The sequence below is a fragment of the Cyprinodon tularosa genome, unplaced genomic scaffold (genome assembly GCF_016077235.1).
Source record: "Cyprinodon tularosa strain WSP-4 unplaced genomic scaffold, ASM1607723v1 ctg759, whole genome shotgun sequence".
Classification (NCBI taxonomy): Eukaryota; Metazoa; Chordata; class Actinopteri; order Cyprinodontiformes; family Cyprinodontidae; genus Cyprinodon; species Cyprinodon tularosa.
Window position 1 is genome coordinate 296679 of NW_024039517.1, and position 18887 is coordinate 315565.

General features: G+C 39.0%; 1 protein-coding gene and 1 long non-coding RNA gene across 3 annotated transcripts in view; one reads left to right on the forward strand and one right to left on the reverse strand.

Annotated features, from left to right (window-relative positions):
- The window catches only part of ppm1j (protein phosphatase, Mg2+/Mn2+ dependent, 1J), a 34300-nt gene that overhangs the window by 14714 nt on the left and 699 nt on the right, over positions 1-18887 (reverse strand). For both annotated transcript variants that reach the window (XM_038270264.1, XM_038270266.1), the window contains exon 2: positions 885-999. In XM_038270264.1, coding sequence (XP_038126192.1) covers positions 885-999 — 115 coding nt within the window. The remainder of the gene's footprint in view (positions 1-884; positions 1000-18887) is intronic.
- Positions 12607-13866, forward strand: LOC119773312. Its single transcript, XR_005279372.1, has 2 exons — positions 12607-13650; positions 13766-13866. It is a non-coding gene; the product is annotated as an uncharacterized LOC119773312 (long non-coding RNA).

The window sequence follows — 18887 nt, forward strand, 5'->3', positions numbered from 1 at the left end:
CAGGGGGATGAACTCCAAACCAATTCTGCACGTCACAGTAAAAGATACATGCCTACACTTGAAACAGTTCAAGCTCTAATATCTATAAACAGAGATGTTGATGGCAGCAGCACAACTGACAGGAGCAGACCACATGAAGCTACTAAAACCAGAAAAAAAGCAGAGAGAATATAGAGTTATGAGTGGAACTTGACAAATACAGTACAATGGGAGAATAGAGATAGAATGAAGCGGAATGAGGAAAACTGGTCCCTAGTATCATTCCAATAATGCCTTGTTTGTTGATGTGTCCATCGTCTTTGTGTTCCAGTAGCTCACTTGCAATCATATTGGGCTGTTTTTTTTAACACTTGATGGAGACCTTGTTTGAACGGGCGACGTCTGAGTCAATATGGTTCCATTTTTACTTGCACTCACATACTGAGGTTGGCAGTGTGCCCTAAGACTTTGCCCAAGGAACAACATTGAATGATGTCATTAGCCCGCTATATATATATCCCCTTAGATTTATATGCCCAATGCTTGCAGGATTTGAAGCATGGGAGTCGGACACCCTATCAATATTTATATAATTTCTACCTTAAATCTTACTTCTGCTATCTACATATAGGAAGTTTAAAAGCATGTGTCATTGTTTTGTTTTCTTAAAAAAAGCTTCTTAGCAAAGAATGAGTTTATCATTTCCTATCATGACCCTACATCATACCTTTTTCAAGTGTATGGATAAATATTGTAAGACACTTTCAGAAAAAGCATCTCATGGTCTTTATCACTAGAGCACTATTTGTTTAAGTGAAGGTCAGGTATAAAATACATTATCAAAAAGAAATTCCCTGCCAGCCTTTGACCGGACCATTTATTCCTCGTTCCTTGTTTTTGCTCACCCCGTTGTCGTCTACCACAGTGGAGTTTCTGTTTTTGCCGCTCGGCTTTCTCACAAATAGCTTCTCACAAGAGGCCTGGTCCTCATTCAGCATGCTCTTCCCCGCGTTGATTGCCCTGAAGAAGAAGGACACAATGAGTTAAAAATGAAGCCATGACTTTTCTGACAAAAAGCAATCATTCAGGGCCCTTTGACCACATGAAAAATATTTCGGCTAGAAGACGGAGGTAAAATTAAGAGAGAGGTAGAGAAAAAAGTAGGACAGGATGAAGTCTTGTCCCAAAGGAAAGTTACAAAAGAGGATTAAGTGTTTTATGATGAGATGATGACGATGGATGATAATGGCTTTAGAGTACAGCTCTGTTCCAAACTTAAAGAGCATCATTTGTCCTGGAACATACTGCAGCAGAATTTACTGAAATAGCTGGTGCAGAGGAAAGGTTGTGGACAATGCTGACAAAGAATGTAACCATCATACAATCAAAAGCAGTCTATAAAAAGAAGAAGATTTGATAAGTTAACGCTGAACTTTATCTTATTCTTTATGTTTTCACATTGATTTGTGCCAAGGAGTAAGGTTTGCCTGGGGTAAGACTAGTGTTGCATGGATAAACTTGCCTTACCCTGACCTGACCTGTTTCAATCATGTTGCAATGTCTTTCTATACAATAACTACAAGTATTACCGGTATGTTGTACTACCAATAGAGCTTTTAGACAAATTCCTTGTTAAAAAATATATAAATATTCTTGTTAAATTTGTAATATAAACTGTCAAACAATAATGTTCTGTCGCACTATGGTGAGGGATAAAAGTGCAGACAAACTCCATTAATTGATTATTTACTCCTTTTTGAACGTAAAAAACTAAAAAAAAAAAACCCTGGACTTAGATTTAATCATGTCAAATTACAAACCTGTAAGCAAACTTACAAATCCATTAACCTCATACAAACTTAAAAAAAATATTTGCCTGACAGTGAGAAATATAGAGTCAGGTTTCTTTGCTCTTGATGAATTAGTTACTTCATTATTTATTCTGCAAAACTGGTTCTTTAAAGTCAAGAGGGAAATATTTGGCTCTACAACTGAGCTGAGCTGAATGTTGTTGTAAATTCAAACCAGGAATTGTTGTCATACACTTCAATTTCATTAAAAGCTTGTAGGAAATATGGAATTAGAGGTGCTATTACTTTAAATGGAAACTAAAAAGAATGGCTACAGGAAAAACTAAACAAGTCTGCTATTCATAATGTTTAGGCAACAGTGTAAAAAACTCACTGCCATGGTCAAGCTGCATGGGGTGAAGCTTGAAAGGCAGCAATTTGGATCTCATACTGTGAGGTTATGTAACAATTCCAAGCTTAATTATAGATAAATACTAAATTAGCACATTAACCGAGCACAGTGTGTCATGAGGTACCTCTGAATATTTTTGCTGCTGAGGATTTAGCTGTAAAAAAATAAAAGAAACAGGCAAGAGTTTGATACTAAAAATAACGGTAAGTAGATAAAAGATATGAGCAACAGAAACTAAACCATTTATTTTGGGTGAATTATTTTTAGATAAAATCATAAACGCCTGTTTGTCAGACTGAAAACAGCCTGTGGCGTTGAAATTATTAAATCTGGATTACAGAAATCCCTGACAGTCTCTAATCAGCTAAAAGCAAAGGACAGGCACTACAGTGTCATGCACTGCATGGCATTTAGCTTCGGGGGCTAAAAAAAATGGTGAAAAATGTAACACTTCTGATTGCTATCTTCACTTTCTGCCATGGCCAAGACTCCTGCAGGAAGCAGATGCATGACTAGGAAGAACAAATCTTCCTCTGTTCTGCAGCACCATCACAGCACTTCCACAAGGGCTCCTTCTGTTTGATATAAGCCTCCGTGTTACCTGCCATTCTACGGTTGCACTGAACTAAACCATGCCATGTTTTTTTTTTTTTTTTGCTTGTAAGGTCAAATGGAAGGCTCTGCAGCATTTAGAAAATGCAGAACAAATGCAGAGGGCAGTCTTATATTTACTAGTATCAGATGGATTTCTTTCATAAACCCTTTTATAGACATCTTTGATGAGATATGATTAAATCTTCTCTTTCCTTATCCTAAATTTTCTGATTCACATTACGAGTCAGAGATGACTCAGTTACATGGCTCAGGGATTTATAATTATACATTGCTGTTTGCTGCGTGGGTGGATTTTACTTTAAACCCTAAGCTCCACCCCATCGAACATGTGAGTGAACTCCTTTCACAAGGCTTTTTTTTTAAAGTCAGATGTTTGCCAAACCTGTGACTCAAAACCATACTGTTCATATTTGGAGAATCAGTGTTTCTCCTGCTGTATGTTATGCAAGGAAAGTGCAAAAAAGGAAGTCAGTAGTTCCTGTGAATTCTCTTGTTGCGACTGACGTGCTTTCTAACCTCACAACTGTGATGCAACTGTCACTCTTCAGGCGTAATTTCTGATATGGTAAATACTTTGAATTCAGAAATACCTCTACTAAAAAGTGCACTGGTTTTCAGATATGCTTGTAACTCTCAACCACGTTCCCATCTTCTGTTTCCTGCTTGCTTAGTAACTGAGCTAGCTCTACAGTGGAAATTGACCGATTGACAAAAACAGCAGGACAGGTTACACAAAATCTACCAGATATCCTTATGACACATTGAAGAATCAGATCCTTCATGCTTTAAATTCCTCTTCAGGGAGAGGAAGCCATTTGGCTCATGGAGAAATGAAAGCTGCCTGACAGGACAGGGCAAAGAGAAAACACCCAAAGTGAAAACAGGCACTACACTAACTTGTGCATTGTTAGAAACAAACAGTAGCTTTTATTATTAGGGCATTCTGAGACTGTACATCCTGTCCAACACTTAATGAAGAGTCTGGCCAGACATTACTATGAATGTTCAGGGTATTGAACTTTGTGTGTGAAAATGTGCCTTTTGACATATATTTCTACATATATATAAGATTCATTTAAATACCCTGGGATTTTATCAAGTAAGGATGGTAATCTGGATGAACTGCCGGCACTGACAATGTTTTCAGGTGGACTTTCTCACTTCAAAATAGATTCAAACTACTTTTTACCCACTGATCAAAGCAAATGTAGCTGCCCAGCAGACAACACTCAACCCCTCCCTAGAAAAAAAGTGTCGAAATCTGGTCACCCTAGCAAAGATGCTTCAGCCGTATATCTAAACTAAACTTGTACAAGCATCAAAATTGAAGCAGCAAGCACGTTTTTGCTGCTCTTGCTGCTTTAGGTGTGAATGTAGCATAACAGTGGATAGCTTTCAGCCATTGCGTCCTGCACGAGCATCGGGGGGTCGATTCGTTCATGTTTTAGGTTACGCACGGGGGGGGGAGGGACAAAGCAGAAAACCATGATTGATGTGTCAGGAACCAATCGTGAACAACGGACCGTCTTTTGTGATTGGATGGGGTTATTCATTGATTTCTCTCTGTAGCGGGGACCATTTATTTTGGTTTTCACTGCGTCAGAAAAGATCTCCTACTGCACCTTTAATTATCTTATTGGTGGTAAAAGAAACAGGTAGTCAGAGGATGGGATTAGGAAGGTTGTTATTTCAAAAATATAAAAAAAAAGCATCATCTTATGATTAGATGGTATTAGTTACATGTTGGTATAATACAGTCAAAAAACAATAACTAGTGATGATAGAAAACAGAATTTGCAGCTGTAGGGCTAGGGGAGTACTTTTTATCTCAAATATGTTGAGTTCTGTTACAAGTTTGTAAAAAGTGCACAATTCTTAGCTGTTTATCACGCTGGACTGTACAAATGTAACAGATTTTGCAGGTCAACTCATACAGCTTCATGCTGTAAATAGCACCGGCTCTAACACTCTGACGGTGTGATTACCGTTTTATGTAAATTGAACACCCAAGTTGTTCACTGTAGAATACGGCACGACTGCTTAATCTAAACCATCAGTCAGTTTATGAGGCCCATTCACCCTTCTGGGAGGTCATTGCTGTGTCTCTGGGGACTTTTTGATGAGTCAGCCTTTTTCTCTCAAAAACTTCAACACTGAGTCAGGAGCTGCCCACATACTGGTGGACTGAAGCTTGTGTGTCACACGCACACAAACACATACAGCTGTGTTTTCATGCTTTATGGGGACATTTCATTTCTTTCATTTTATATGGCCTAAACCAGACCTTACTCCCTAACCTAAACTGAATTCACACCTCAGTCCTAAAGCTAACCCAAACCCTAAGAAGAGAACTTTACCATATGGGGATCAGTTAAACATCCCTATATGCAAAACAACTCCTCCACAATGCAGATAAAACAACCACAAGTTAGCTATCCTGTTTGAACAAGAATTCTACACTGACTTCCATTCACTTTCAGTTGAGTTTTATATCCTAATTCTGACCCAAAGCTAAACTCAATTCACACCTTAGTCCTACTAGGGGCCCAAGGTGGGGCAAATGTTCAGAGGGGCGCCTAACAAAAGAACAGAACAATAACAAAAAAATGACAATAACACATAGCTATAGTTACATAGATATTAAATGAGCCGCAAAGCCACATTTGCTGATCCCTGATTAAGCAGATGAAAACTGTGATTCTATCTTAATACAGCTGAAGCTTGAAGTGATGCTCCATCATTTCTAAACATCTGTTAGAGTAAACTGTAAAGGGAAAGATTAAATCAGTCCAATGAACAAAGAAGGCACAGTCTCTTCTATCAGCACATGTGAGAATTTTTTTTAGTGTTGTAAGTGCTTTTGAATTCTTGTTAAAATTAATCATTCATAATTTATGTTGTTGTTTAGGTAAAACTTTAAATGAGTAAATTCATGGACGTGTTATAAGATAAAATACGGGTTAATTTTATAATTTATTTCATAAGTTTGCTCTTTTCTGCACTTTTATGTTTAGCCAGGAACCAATGTTCATACTTGTGTACCACTACGTTAAATTTAATAGATGCTACACTATGAAGCAAGATTACAAAGCCTGATTCAAGCGTGTAAAGAACCTCTCTTCATGACAAGCGGCTAATGAGGTATTATTATTTGTTTTAATGATAAATCTGTTTATTCTTATGCAGCACAGAATCTTGCTCTTATTTGTACTTGTACACTGATTGAGCTGATATATATATATTTGTGTCTGTACAGTTCTCACGGCATAAAAGTATGAACGTCATAAAGAACCTTAATGGAGTTTCATGTTGAACGACGTGAGAGAAAAGACGAAATAAATGCCAGTTAAAGAGAAACCAATCCGTGTCTGTCGTGACGAGAGTTACAGTGAGAACTCACCTGCTCCACACGGGTAGGAGAGATGAAAGGAACGGCGTAACTCCGCGACGGGGGTCCAGAGCGTCCGGTAAAAATCCCGCGCATTCGGCGCATCGGAGAAGAAGCCCCGGTGCATCCCGCGAGCTGGAGAAGAAGCCCCGGTGCATCGCGCGCAATTGTGCGCCAGAGAAGTAAATCCCATGAACATTGGTTGCCATAGCAACAAGAAACTAAGGGGAATATACTGGGTCGAAACTGCAACTTTTAAAGCAAAGCCAGCAAGTGCTCTGCCAGTCTTCAAGCTGGTGGTGAGAGAAGTGGCTCAACATTAAAGCTGCAACCAAGGACTCAGGTATTATACCAACTAAGACCACATGTTTTGGAAAAAATCTGATGTTAAGACTTTTTACTGAATAACTGTCATAGGGATTAAAGGTAAAAGTGACATCATTCTAAGTGAATATTAAAAATCGTGTAATTGTGTTTTATTACCACAAAAGGTTAAGAGACAATAAGTTGAAGCTAAAGGCGTGAAAGTTTAAATATTCGTCAAAATACATTCACGTGCTCTATTTTAAGTAAGCTATACATTTGATATGTTTCTTTGATACTGTTTCTGTTTAGAAATTGAGCTAAGCAGACTCACAAGGTTGCATGCAGTGGTCGAGAACCTTAGTATTTATTCACATAAGCCCACCATACCTTGCATTAACACATAGTCCCATATAAATTCAAGACATCAGACATATCATATAATCATTTAAGCTATTTCAAAATGTCTGACACAAACTCTGAATCCTACCATAAAGATACAGGATCACATGCTGAACCTGAAACCACATTGAGTGAATCAGCAGAAGTAAAAGAGCTACGAAGAAGTGAAAGAGCTCGAACTCTCACAGAAAAGGGAAAGGAATTTGAAGAGAAAAAACTAAAGACCTTGCAGCGTCGATTCAAAATTACTTATGAGAAGTGGAGGTACCATGCAAGAGTAGGAAAAGAAATACTGTCTGACACTGTCTCAGAAGATGACATAAATGAGCTAACCGAAGCTATTAAAGTTACGTGTTCTGCAGTAAAATCTATGTATGAAGAATTACGTAGAATGCAATCACCTGAACCAGATGTACGACGAAAGGTCGACACGTGTATCTCTCTCAGATCATATTATTATAAAGGCACAAAGACAACTCTCAGGACACCCAGTGACTGAAAGGGATAAAGAATGGCCTGATTTTGGATCAATCCTAGATTCAACAAGTTCTCGATCAAGGTCTCATCAATCAAAGCATAGTTCTGCTAGTTCTACTATCTTCTCAGTCAAAAGAAATGAAGCTGTAGCTGAAGCTGCCGCAGCTCAAGAAGTTTTGGCAGTGTTAGATGAGCAAGACAAAGAAACAATAGAACTACAAAGACTAGAAGCTGAAGATAAAAAACGACTAGCACAGTTTGAATCTGAGAAGCTAGCTAGACAGCAAGCTATTCAAGAACAGCGCAGAAAACTTGATCGCCTTGAAGAAGTGAAGAAGCTAAACGCTGCAAGAGCTCGAGCAAAAGTCTATGACCAAGCTGGAATCTGTGGCTCACTTAACTCACTGAATGATATTGAATCAGCAGTGGAGTTTCAAAGTTCTGATCCACAACTTAGTCCTCAGCCAGTCACAACTCAAAATCTTCATGTTTCAAGTCCACCTTTCATTCCACAATCACATCCAGTCACAACTCAAACTCTTCATGTTTCAAGTCCACCTTTCATTCCACAATCACATCCAGTCAAACCCATACCCTGCATGTTTCAAGTCCACCTTTCATTCCACAATCACATCCAGTCACAACTCAAACTCTTCATGTTTCAAGTCCACCTTTCATTCCACAATCACATCCAGCCATAACCCAAAGCCTTCAAGCCTCAAGTTCCCCATTTGTTCCCCAGTTCCCACCAAACAGAAGTCATGCTCACTCCCAAGCCCTCCATCCCACAACACAGGCTGCAGTAACACAGCCACACACAATACAGGTGCAGAGCTGCCCAGATGTTGCTTTAGTCAGTGCACTAGCAGAAGCTATCAGTGCCAATCGTCTTCCTACACCAGAGCCTTCAGTATTTCGTGGTGATCCTTTAAGGTTCAATGATTGGCGAATGTCATTTGTAACATTAATTGACAGAAAGAACATTCCCAAGAATGAAAAATTGTACTACCTAAGACAGTATCTAGGTGGCATTGCAAAGAAAGCAGTGGAAGGATTTTTCCTACTAGGCACAGAAGCAGCATACGACGCAGCCTGGCAACTGTTGGAAAAACGCTTTGGAGACCCATTCATAATAGGGAAGTCTTTTAGAGATCAGTTACATGGATGGCCAAAAATCAGCTCCAAAGATGGCTCTGAATTAAGAGAGTTTGCAGACTTCCTTCAGAGTTGTGAAGCTGCAATGCCCCACATAAAAACATTAGAAGTCCTAAATGACTGTAACGAAAGTCAGAAAATCCTATTGAAACTGCCAGACTGGTTAGTGTCTAGTTGGAACCGCAAGGTGATGGAAAGTAGACTTTCAGAAGCCAGATACCCATCATTCAAAGAGTTGGTTGACTTACTGTCAAAGGAAGCAGATCTTGCTTGTGATCCCATCTCATCCATTCAAGCAGTCAAGAGGATAGAAGGTGAAAGACAAAGGCAAGAACGTAGTCGAACTATCCAAGCAAAGACACTGTCTACAAACACAACCCAACACGATATCCCATTATGTGATTTCTGCAAAAGAACAGGCCACACCTTAGCCAACTGTAGGAAGTTCTGTGAAAAGACAGTTCAAGATCGTGTTAAGTTTGTTCAGACAGAAAGGCTTTGCTTTGGGTGCTTGAAGACAGGTCATCACTCTAGAAAATGTGAAAATAGAAACACATGTGAAAAATGTCAGAAAAAACATCCAACATGTTTACATGTTGACAACTTTTCAGAGCGTCAAACATCCAGATCTCCAAAGGGTAACGAAAACTTAAAGGACAAAGCAGTAACCAAAGAACCAGTTTCAACAGGAACAACTAATAGAGTCATGCAGGCAGGCCTAAGCACACAGACATCCCCAATTGTGCCAGTCTGGGTCTCATCCTTAAAGAAGCCTGATCAAGAAATTCTGGTCTATGCTCTTCTAGATACGCAGAGCGACACAACTTTCATTCTGGATGAAGTGGCTCACGACCTCGACACAAGGAAAGAAAATGTTTGTTTACGGCTGTCTACTATGTCTAATAGGTCAACAGACATACCTTGTCAGAAACTGACAAATTTGCAAGTCAGGGGATTTAACCTAGACAAAAGAATCCCATTGCCACCCCTTTTTACAAGAGAGTTCATTCCAGCAGACAGGACACATATTCCAACTTCCCAGACAGCTCAAAGCTGGCCTCATCTAGAACAACTAGTTGACAAAATCCCACCACCATTAGATTGTGAAGTAGGCCTTCTAATTGGTTATAACTGTCAACAAGCCCTCCTTCCAAGAGAAATCCTGTCTGGTGAAGAAAATTATCCGTACGCTCAGCGCACAGATCTTGGATGGAGTATCATTGGTAGCTTTAGTGCAGCTAGTGATTACTGTGATGCAATAGGAACAAGCCACAGAGTCATAGTACATAAAGTGACACCTGACATGCAACCTGCATCAACATTAAGAAGAGAAGTGCACTTTGTATGCAAAACCCATGTCAAAGAAATAAATCCTATAGACATAATCAAAGCTCTTGAATCTGATTTCACAGAGCACACCACAGACGACATAATGGTTTCACAGGAAGACCTTCTCTTTTTGTCTAAAATGAAGGAAGGTATCAAGCAAATGGAGGATGGCTACTTTGAACTCCCGCTTCCTCTCAAGACAGTTAAACCTGATCTTCCAGACAACAAGCTCTGTGCAGTTCACAGACTCTCTGCCTTGGAACGGCGACTGAGGAAAAACGAGCAGTATTTCAAGGATTATGTCCATTTCATGAACGACATAATCAATCGAGGAGATGCTGAGAAGGTTCCCCAAGCTGAACTTGAGAATAAACCAGCCTGGTATATTCCACACCACGGAGTATATCATCCCCATAAGCCTGGGAAAATCCGTGTGGTTTTCGACTGTTCAGCACGCTTTCAAGAAACCTCTCTAAATGATAATCTCTTGACTGGACCAGACCTGACTAACACACTAGTTGGGGTCTTATGTAGATTCAGAAAAGGGTCAATAGCTATAATGTGCGACATAGAAAGGATGTTCCACCAGTTTCGAGTAGCAAAGAAGCATCAAGACTATCTAAGGTTCCTCTGGTGGGACAATGGTGATCTGAATTCAAAACCCTCAGTCTACCGGATGAAGGTGCACCTCTTCGGGGCAGCTTCATCCCCTGGCTGTTCCAACTTCGGATTCAAACACCTTGCATCTCAGGGCCTTGGGAAGTTCAGTGAGGAGTCTGTCAAGTTCATAAAACGAAGCTTTTATGTGGATGATGGCTTAATTAGTGTTGACTCACCAGGCGAAGCCATCAATCTCATTGAGGAGGCAAGAGCCTTGTGCAGAACAGGAAACCTTCGGCTACACAAGTTTGTATCCAATAAAAAGGAAGTACTTGCCACAATACCACCTGAAGAATGTGCACATTCCAAAGATCTGGACATGACCCTCGGAGAACCTCATATTGAGCGAGCACTCGGAGTTCAATGGTGCATCGAATCAGATGAATTTCAGTTCAGGGTTGTGGTGAAGGCGAACCCACTGACAAGAAGAGGAGTTCTCTCAACTGTTGCATCAGTTTATGACCCTTTAGGATTCGTAGCCCCTTTCATATTGGTTGGCAAACAGATCCTTCAAGAGTTATGCAGAGATAAAGTAAGCTGGGACGAAAATCTCCCTGATCACATTTTGCCAAGATGGGAGTCATGGCTTAAAGATCTGCCTCATTTAGCTGCCTTGAAGATCCAAAGAAGCTATTGTCCACCAACCTTTGGAAAGGTCAAGCATTATGAACTTCACAACTTCTCGGATGCGAGCTTCGATGGATATGGTGCATGCTCATACCTCAAAGCAACGAGTGAAACAGGAGAAATCAGTTGCTCACTTGTTATGGGGAAGGCGAGGGTGGCTCCAACCAAATTATTGACTATTCCGAGACTTGAACTGTCATCAGCTGCCACTTCAGTCCGTAATGGCAAAACCCTTAAGAAAGAGCTTGAGATAGAAAATCTAAAAGACTATTACTGGACTGACTCAAAGGTGGTTCTCGGTTATGTCAACAACGACGCCAAGAGATTCCACACGTTTGTTGCTAACCGCATTCAGTTCATAAGATCTAACACTAATCCTGAGCAGTGGAGACATGTCAGCTCCGAAATTAACCCAGCCGACTGCGCCTCTAGGGGGCTAAGTGGAGCCCAGCTGAAAGAGTCTAATTGGCTGCAAGGGCCAGACTTTCTGTGGCAGCAGCATCCACTACCTCAAGGGGAAATGGTGGGAGAAATTGAAACAACTGACCCCGAGCTTCGTAAATCGTATGTTCAGGCAGTTAATACAAAAGAAAAGAGATCAGTGGTGAATCGTCTCACTAAATTCTCTGACTGGTCTAGAGCAGTGAAAGCTGTCGCTAGGCTCAAGAGACTAATTCGAATGTTTAAAGGTGTTCAGGCAAGAACAAATGACTCAACCAGTCTTGAGGAACAAAGAGAAGCTGAAATCTTAATCATTAGATTGGTGCAAGAGGAAGCTTTCACTGAAGATATACAGAAGCTAAAGCTCCAGAAACAATACTCACTGAGCAAACACAACAAGTTACATCAGCTGAATGCTTTCTTGGATGAAAATAACATTCTCAGGGTGGGAGGACGACTGTCTGAAGCAGCTTTACATTATAATGTAAAGCACCCTGCAATACTTCCAAAGAAATCTCATGTGTCATCCTTGCTTGTTAAGCATCATCATGAGCAAATATTTCACCAAGGGAGAGGCATGACAATGAACGAGCTGCGTGCAAACGGAATATGGATCATAGGATGTGGAAACGTGGTCTCATCTCACATCCATAAATGTGTGAAATGTAGGAGATACAGAAGAACAACTGAGGTTCAACAAATGTCAGACCTGCCGGAAGAAAGAACCAAGACCTCTCCTCCCTTTACTTACTGTGGTCTAGATTGCTTTGGTCCCTTTATTGTGAAGGAGGGAAGAAGAGAGTTAAAACGATACGGGTTGTTGTTTACCTGTTTGTGTTGCAGAGCGGTTCACATAGAGTTACTAGATGACTTAACTACAGATGCTTTCATGAATGCACTAAGAACACTCATAGCCATCAGAGGACCTGTGCGCCAACTGAGAAGCGATCAGGGTACAAATTTTGTAGGTGCCAGGAGATTGTTTTCTGAGTTATTAAAGGGAATGGACCAAGAACAACAAAGAAAGATTGGCTGTGAATTTGTGATGAACGTTCCATCTGCGAGTCATATGGGCGGCGTATGGGAACGTCAAATCCGAACGATTCGAAGCATCCTGTCGGCCATGCTCGACAAATCTGCAAGCAGACTCGACACCACAACTTTGAGGACCTTTCTATATGAAACAATGGCTATAATCAACAGCAGGCCCTTGAGTGTTGAACATCTTCGTGATCCAACTGGTCCAGAACCTCTCACACCAAATCATATATTGACCATGAAGTCATCAGTTATTCTGCCTCCACCTGGAAAGTTCTGTGCAGAAGACCTTTATCTGAGTAAAAGGTGGAGAAGAGTGCAGTTCCTAGCCAATGAATTTTGGCAAAGATGGAGGCGTGAATATCTGCTTAATCTACAACAAAGGCAGAAGTGGCAACGAAAATCACGAAACTCACAAGTAAATGACATAGTGATACTGCAAGACGACAACTCACCAAGAAACGAATGGAAGCTTGGCAAAGTGGTGGAAGTTCAGCCCAGCTCAGATGGCATGGTGAGAAAGCTGAAGCTACTTGTCAGTGACACCACACTTGAGAAAGGAAAACTACAAACCAGAGCTACTTACCTTGAGAGGCCCATCCACAAAGTAGTTACTTTAATAGAGGCCAACTAAGTTGTACAGATAACTTTACATTCATGCATACATTGATTTTTCTAGACTCAATCTTAAAGTTTTTCTTAGAAATCTCTCAATTCAAGTTAATGAGTGATTTGGTGGGAGTGTAAGTGCTTTTGAATTCTTGTTAAAATTAATCATTCATAATTTATGTTGTTGTTTAGGTAAAACTTTAAATGAGTAAATTCATGGACGTGTTATAAGATAAAATACGGGTTAATTTTATAATTTATTTCATAAGTTTGCTCTTTTCTGCACTTTTATGTTTAGCCAGGAACCAATGTTCATACTTGTGTACCACTACGTTAAATTTAATAGATGCTACACTATGAAGCAAGATTACAAAGCCTGATTCAAGCGTGTAAAGAACCTCTCTTCATGACAAGCGGCTAATGAGGTATTATTATTTGTTTTAATGATAAATCTGTTTATTCTTATGCAGCACAGAATCTTGCTCTTATTTGTACTTGTACACTGATTGAGCTGATATATATATATTTGTGTCTGTACAGTTCTCACGGCATAAAAGTATGAACGTCATAAAGAACCTTAATGGAGTTTCATGTTGAACGACATGAGAGAAAAGACGAAATAAATGCCAGTTAAAGAGAAACCAATCCGTGTCTGTCGTGACGAGAGTTACAAGTGTTGAGGCTTCAGTAGAGGGACCACAACAGGAGCGAGGACAAGATCTACAGGGGCATCCCCTGTCAAAAACCCCCCATGATACTAAACCTATCCCAAAAACACACTTTTTCCTTAGATAGATCAGACTTTGGTCCCTACAATGAGCAGTGACTGTTTCTATCTAATATATATTCTGAAAATTGTCCTTACACTATAGAAAATGAGATTACACTCAATCTATAATTAGTTTGGCATGACTAAACGTGTCTTCCCTCTGCAGGAATCTGTCAAACATTGTCTTAAATGAAGCTGTGCAAGTCATCTGTGTTTAGAGATGAGAAGGATACTACATTCAGGGCCGGCCCAGGGCACAAGCGAACTAAGCCACTACTGAGGGCCCCAGGGCAACTTTCCCCTTCTAGGTCAATTGAGTCTTTTTGTTTGTTTTTGCATGTTTATGCATACATAATGTTTTCCATATAAACATAGTAACAAAACACACAATTTGTAATAAAATGTTGCATTTTTTTGAAAATATCTGTAACAATCTAGAAATCATTACTTATACATTGTAAGTAAGGACCAATGTAAACTTCTCTTGAGACAAACTTATCTTTGGTAAACAAAGATAATCTAGACAGTTTATCATCTATGGATTAAATTATCTGTTTTTGTACAATATAATTTATAATCTTCATTTATCAAAGCTTTTTTTCTGGTTCCTGCATTACAGTTTATTTTTGCACATTGCTGTTGGACCAACAAATATAAACATGACACATAAAAGTTGGTTTATTACTTTATAATATTGCAGGATACCAACAAATAATACACTGTAAACAACAGTGTAACATAGTCAAAATTCCACTTGATTATTTCTTTTCTTTTCCAAATTTGTATTTGTAGGTTCAACTTATCATTTTATGATTATTTTTTGAGTTATTGAATTTTATCTCATGTAGTTATTTTCATTTGCATTATTCAATTTCATTAAGTCTACTTTCCTGCACTCTACCCTTAATTTTGCTCCTAGGCTTCCCCTAAACCTCACAATGGTGTTCGTGTTGCTGAGGGTGAGTTGTGTGGAAAAATGCACCACCAAAATTGTACAAGTTTCTTTAAAAATTCCGTCATTTACAGTAAATTCTTTGGTGTATGTCGTTCACTGGTAGATACTGAATTTTTAAGGAGCTGTTTTGTGTTATTCGGACCAATATTATACGTTTTATAGGCTGTTTTTGTTTTACATTTTCTGGCGCGATTTGGACTACACCGGTGTAATTTGCAATTTGCAAAGTGTCCATTTGCATGTTTAGGAGCGGATGTGCAGGACAGCATGCTTGAAGACAGTTTCTAATTTTTTTATGTCATCTGCAGGTATTTTTTCATTAGTTAAATTATTAATGTTTTTGTTCTATGTTTGTCACGCCACCCAACGCAGTGTGTTTATTTTGCCACTATAATATACCTCAATATAAAATGTCTCACTGTAAAGTTATAGACCTCACAACGGTGTTCGTGTTGCTGGGGGAGCGGATGTGCAGGACAGCATACTTGGAGACAGTTTCTTATTTTTTTTTATGTCATTTGCAGGCATGGGCGGTTCTAGACAGGGGCCAACGGGGGCCAGTGTCCCTGTAGATCATGTCTTGGCCCCTGCACTGAAAACATAATACACAAAGAAATTCTAATGATGATATTTGCTGGGACAGACATAGTAATGAATAGTTTTTTTTTTTTTTTTTTTTTTTAAATGCTGTTTTACTAATTATCTAAAAACAATAAGGTGATAGCTTCAGTGGTATTGAGATAGGATCCCAGTTTTCATCTGCTAAATGTTTTTTTGCTCTACTTTTTACAGCCAAATTATTCAGTTTGTCTTGAGTTCTAACTCAGATTTTATAGAAAACGGTCATTCTAACTTAAATTAGGTCACAAATAAGTCCCATTCCTAAATTATGAATGCATATTGACCTAATAAGCAATACTTTTAATTAAACCTAATTGAATGGAAATTTCACTTCAGGCTCAACATATTTGAATCCCTTGGCCTGTTTTTTTATTTCATGCATGAAAACAGCCTGGCCCCCTCCTGGCCCCCTGGTACATTTGGTCTAAAACCCCCACTGTCTGCAGGAGAAAATAAAAGCAGCAAAACGGTTCTTTGAGTGCTTGTCCTTCATCGCATTACTACACATCCGTTACATCAGACCTGTATTAAGTTTATAGTAGGGGTATGAGATCGTATCATCTGACAGTTGAGGCCCCGGAATATACTTTTGCTCAAGGCCCCATAAAACTTTGGGCCGGCCCTGTGCACATTCTGTTTTGCATTTCTGCTTTCTAGATAACCAGCGCCTCAGCAATCTGTTTTCAGTCATTATATCCATGTTTCCTGTTTCTTAATTCTGCTTTAAAGTTATTCATTTTGACCAATGCCAGTTTAGTCTTTTTCTAATCTCATTGCTTGGCCTCTTAAAGCAGAGGTAGAGCAGCCTGACAGTGAGGGCGCGCACTGACCATCACAGAGCTACGGTGGCTGAGAAGTGCAAAACACATTTACAATTCAAAAACACATTAACAAATAAAAAACAAAATAACATTTGAAGAAACAAAATTATATTTTGTGAAACAAATGTATTTTTAAAAAAAAAGTTTAAATTTTTAAAAACAAATTTACATTTTAGCAAACAAATTTACATTAACAAATAAACAAAATAACATTTGAAGAAACAAAATTATATTTTATGAAACAAATGTATTTTTGAAAAAAAAAAGTTTAAATTTTTAAAAACACATTTACAATTCAAAAACACATTAACAAATAAAAAACAAAATAACATTTGAAGTAACAATTATATTTTATGAAACAATTTATTTTTGAAAAAAAAAGTTTAAATTTTTAAAAACAAATTTACATTTAAGGAAACAAATTCACATTTTAAATAAGTTAGATTTTAGGTGAGAGAAAGTTTCATTTTAGAGAAAAAAAATACATTATAGGGAAACAAATTTACATCTAAAAAAAAATTGACCGTTCGGAAACACTTGTACAAGTGCAAAGACAAAACTGCAAGTGGCAAAACACATTTACATAGCCAAAAACAAATTAACAGAAGACGGCTACACGGAAAGGGAATGTCCCAGTGGCCGGATGTGACGTCACGATTACCCTGACTTGTAGTACAAACAGCTCAATCTGTAGTCCTCCTGCTTCACGTGAAAAGTCAGCGGCGATTTTAGATGGAAAGAATTGCACTGAAGCTGTTTTTCTTAAGTTTACGCTAACCGAACAATGTTTTCAGCCAATTTACACCATTTTGTTCTTCGTGCGGACGGTCTCTGGAACTTTTACGGGACACGGTACAAGGTGGCAGGACCAAGCAGCAGGGCCGGGCTCAATTCGTGACAGTGGCTGCCGGCAGAGCCTGCCATCGGAGAGGCCGATGGTGGCCGCTGCCGGCAGAGCCTGCCATCGGAGAGGCCGATGGTGGCCGCTGCCGGCAGAGCCTGCCATCGGAGAGGCCGATGGTGGCCGCTGCCGGCAGAGCCTGCCATCGGAGAGGCCGATGGTGGCCGCTGCCGGCAGAGCCTGCCATCGGAGAGGCCGATGGTGGCCGCTGCCGGCAGAGCCTGCCATCGGAGAGGCCGATGGTGGCCGCTGCCGGCAGAGCTTGCCATCGGAGAGGCCGATGGTGGCCGCTGTCGGCAGAGCTTGCCATCGGAGAGGCCGATGGTGGCCGCTGCCGGCAGAGCTTGCCATCGGAGAGGCCGATGGTGGCTGCTGCCGGCCGAGGCCACTTATTCGCAGATAAAGTACTCCGTTCCATCAAGTAAATGTGACATTATAAAAGTTTTAATACAGTTTATTAAGCAATAACATCACAATAAAAAGAAACCCATAAAGAATACATTTTAATACAGGTTATTAAGCGATAACATCACAATATATAGCCTATATATATATATATATATATATATATATATATATATATATATATATAAAACAATCTAGTTAGAAGTACTATAAATAAGGCATTTGCCGAAAAACGGCAGGAAAAATACCCAAAAAATAATTAAATACCAAAGAAAAGTAATTAAAAAACTACATGACAAAATAATAGTGGCTCCGGCCAGTAATACGCCCGGCCCTGCTGCTTGGTCCTGCCACCTGGTCCGTGTCCCGTAAAAGTTCCAGAGACCGTCCGCACGAAGAACAAAATGGTGTAAATTGGCTGAAAACATTGTTCGGTTAGCGTAAACTTAAGAAAAACAGCTTCAGTGCAATTCTTTCCATCTAAAATCGCCGCTGACTTTTCACGTGAAGCAGGAGGACTACAGCTTGAGCTGTTTGTACTACAAGTCAGGGTAATCGTGACGTCACATCCGGTCACTGGGACATTCCCTTTCCGTGTAGCCGTCTTCTGTTAATTTGTTTTTGGCTATGTAAATGTGTTTTGCCACTTGCAGTTTTGTCTTTGCACTTGTACAAGTGTTTCCGAACGGTCAATTTTTTTTTTGATGTATATTTGTTTCCCTATAATGTATTTTTTTTTCTCTAAAATGAAACTTTCTCTCACCTAAAATCTAACTTATTTAAAATGTGAATTTGTTTCCTAAAATGTAAATTTGTTTTTAAAAATTTAAACTTTTTTTTTCAAAAATACATTTGTTTCATAAAATATAATTTTGTTTCTTCAAATTTTATTTTGTTTTTTATTTGTTAATGTGTTTTTGAATTGTAAATGTGTTTTTAAAAATTTTAACTTTTTTTTTCAAAAATACATTTGTTTCATAAAATATAATTTTGTTTCTTCAAATTTTATTTTGTTTATTTGTTAATGTAAATTTGTTTGCTAAAATGTAAATTTGTTTTTAAAAATTTAAACTTTTTTTTCAAAAATACATTTGTTTCACAAAATATAATTTTGTTTCTTCAAATGTTATTTTGTTTTTTATTTGTTAATGTGTTTTTGAATTGTAAATGTGTTTTGCACTTCTCAGCCA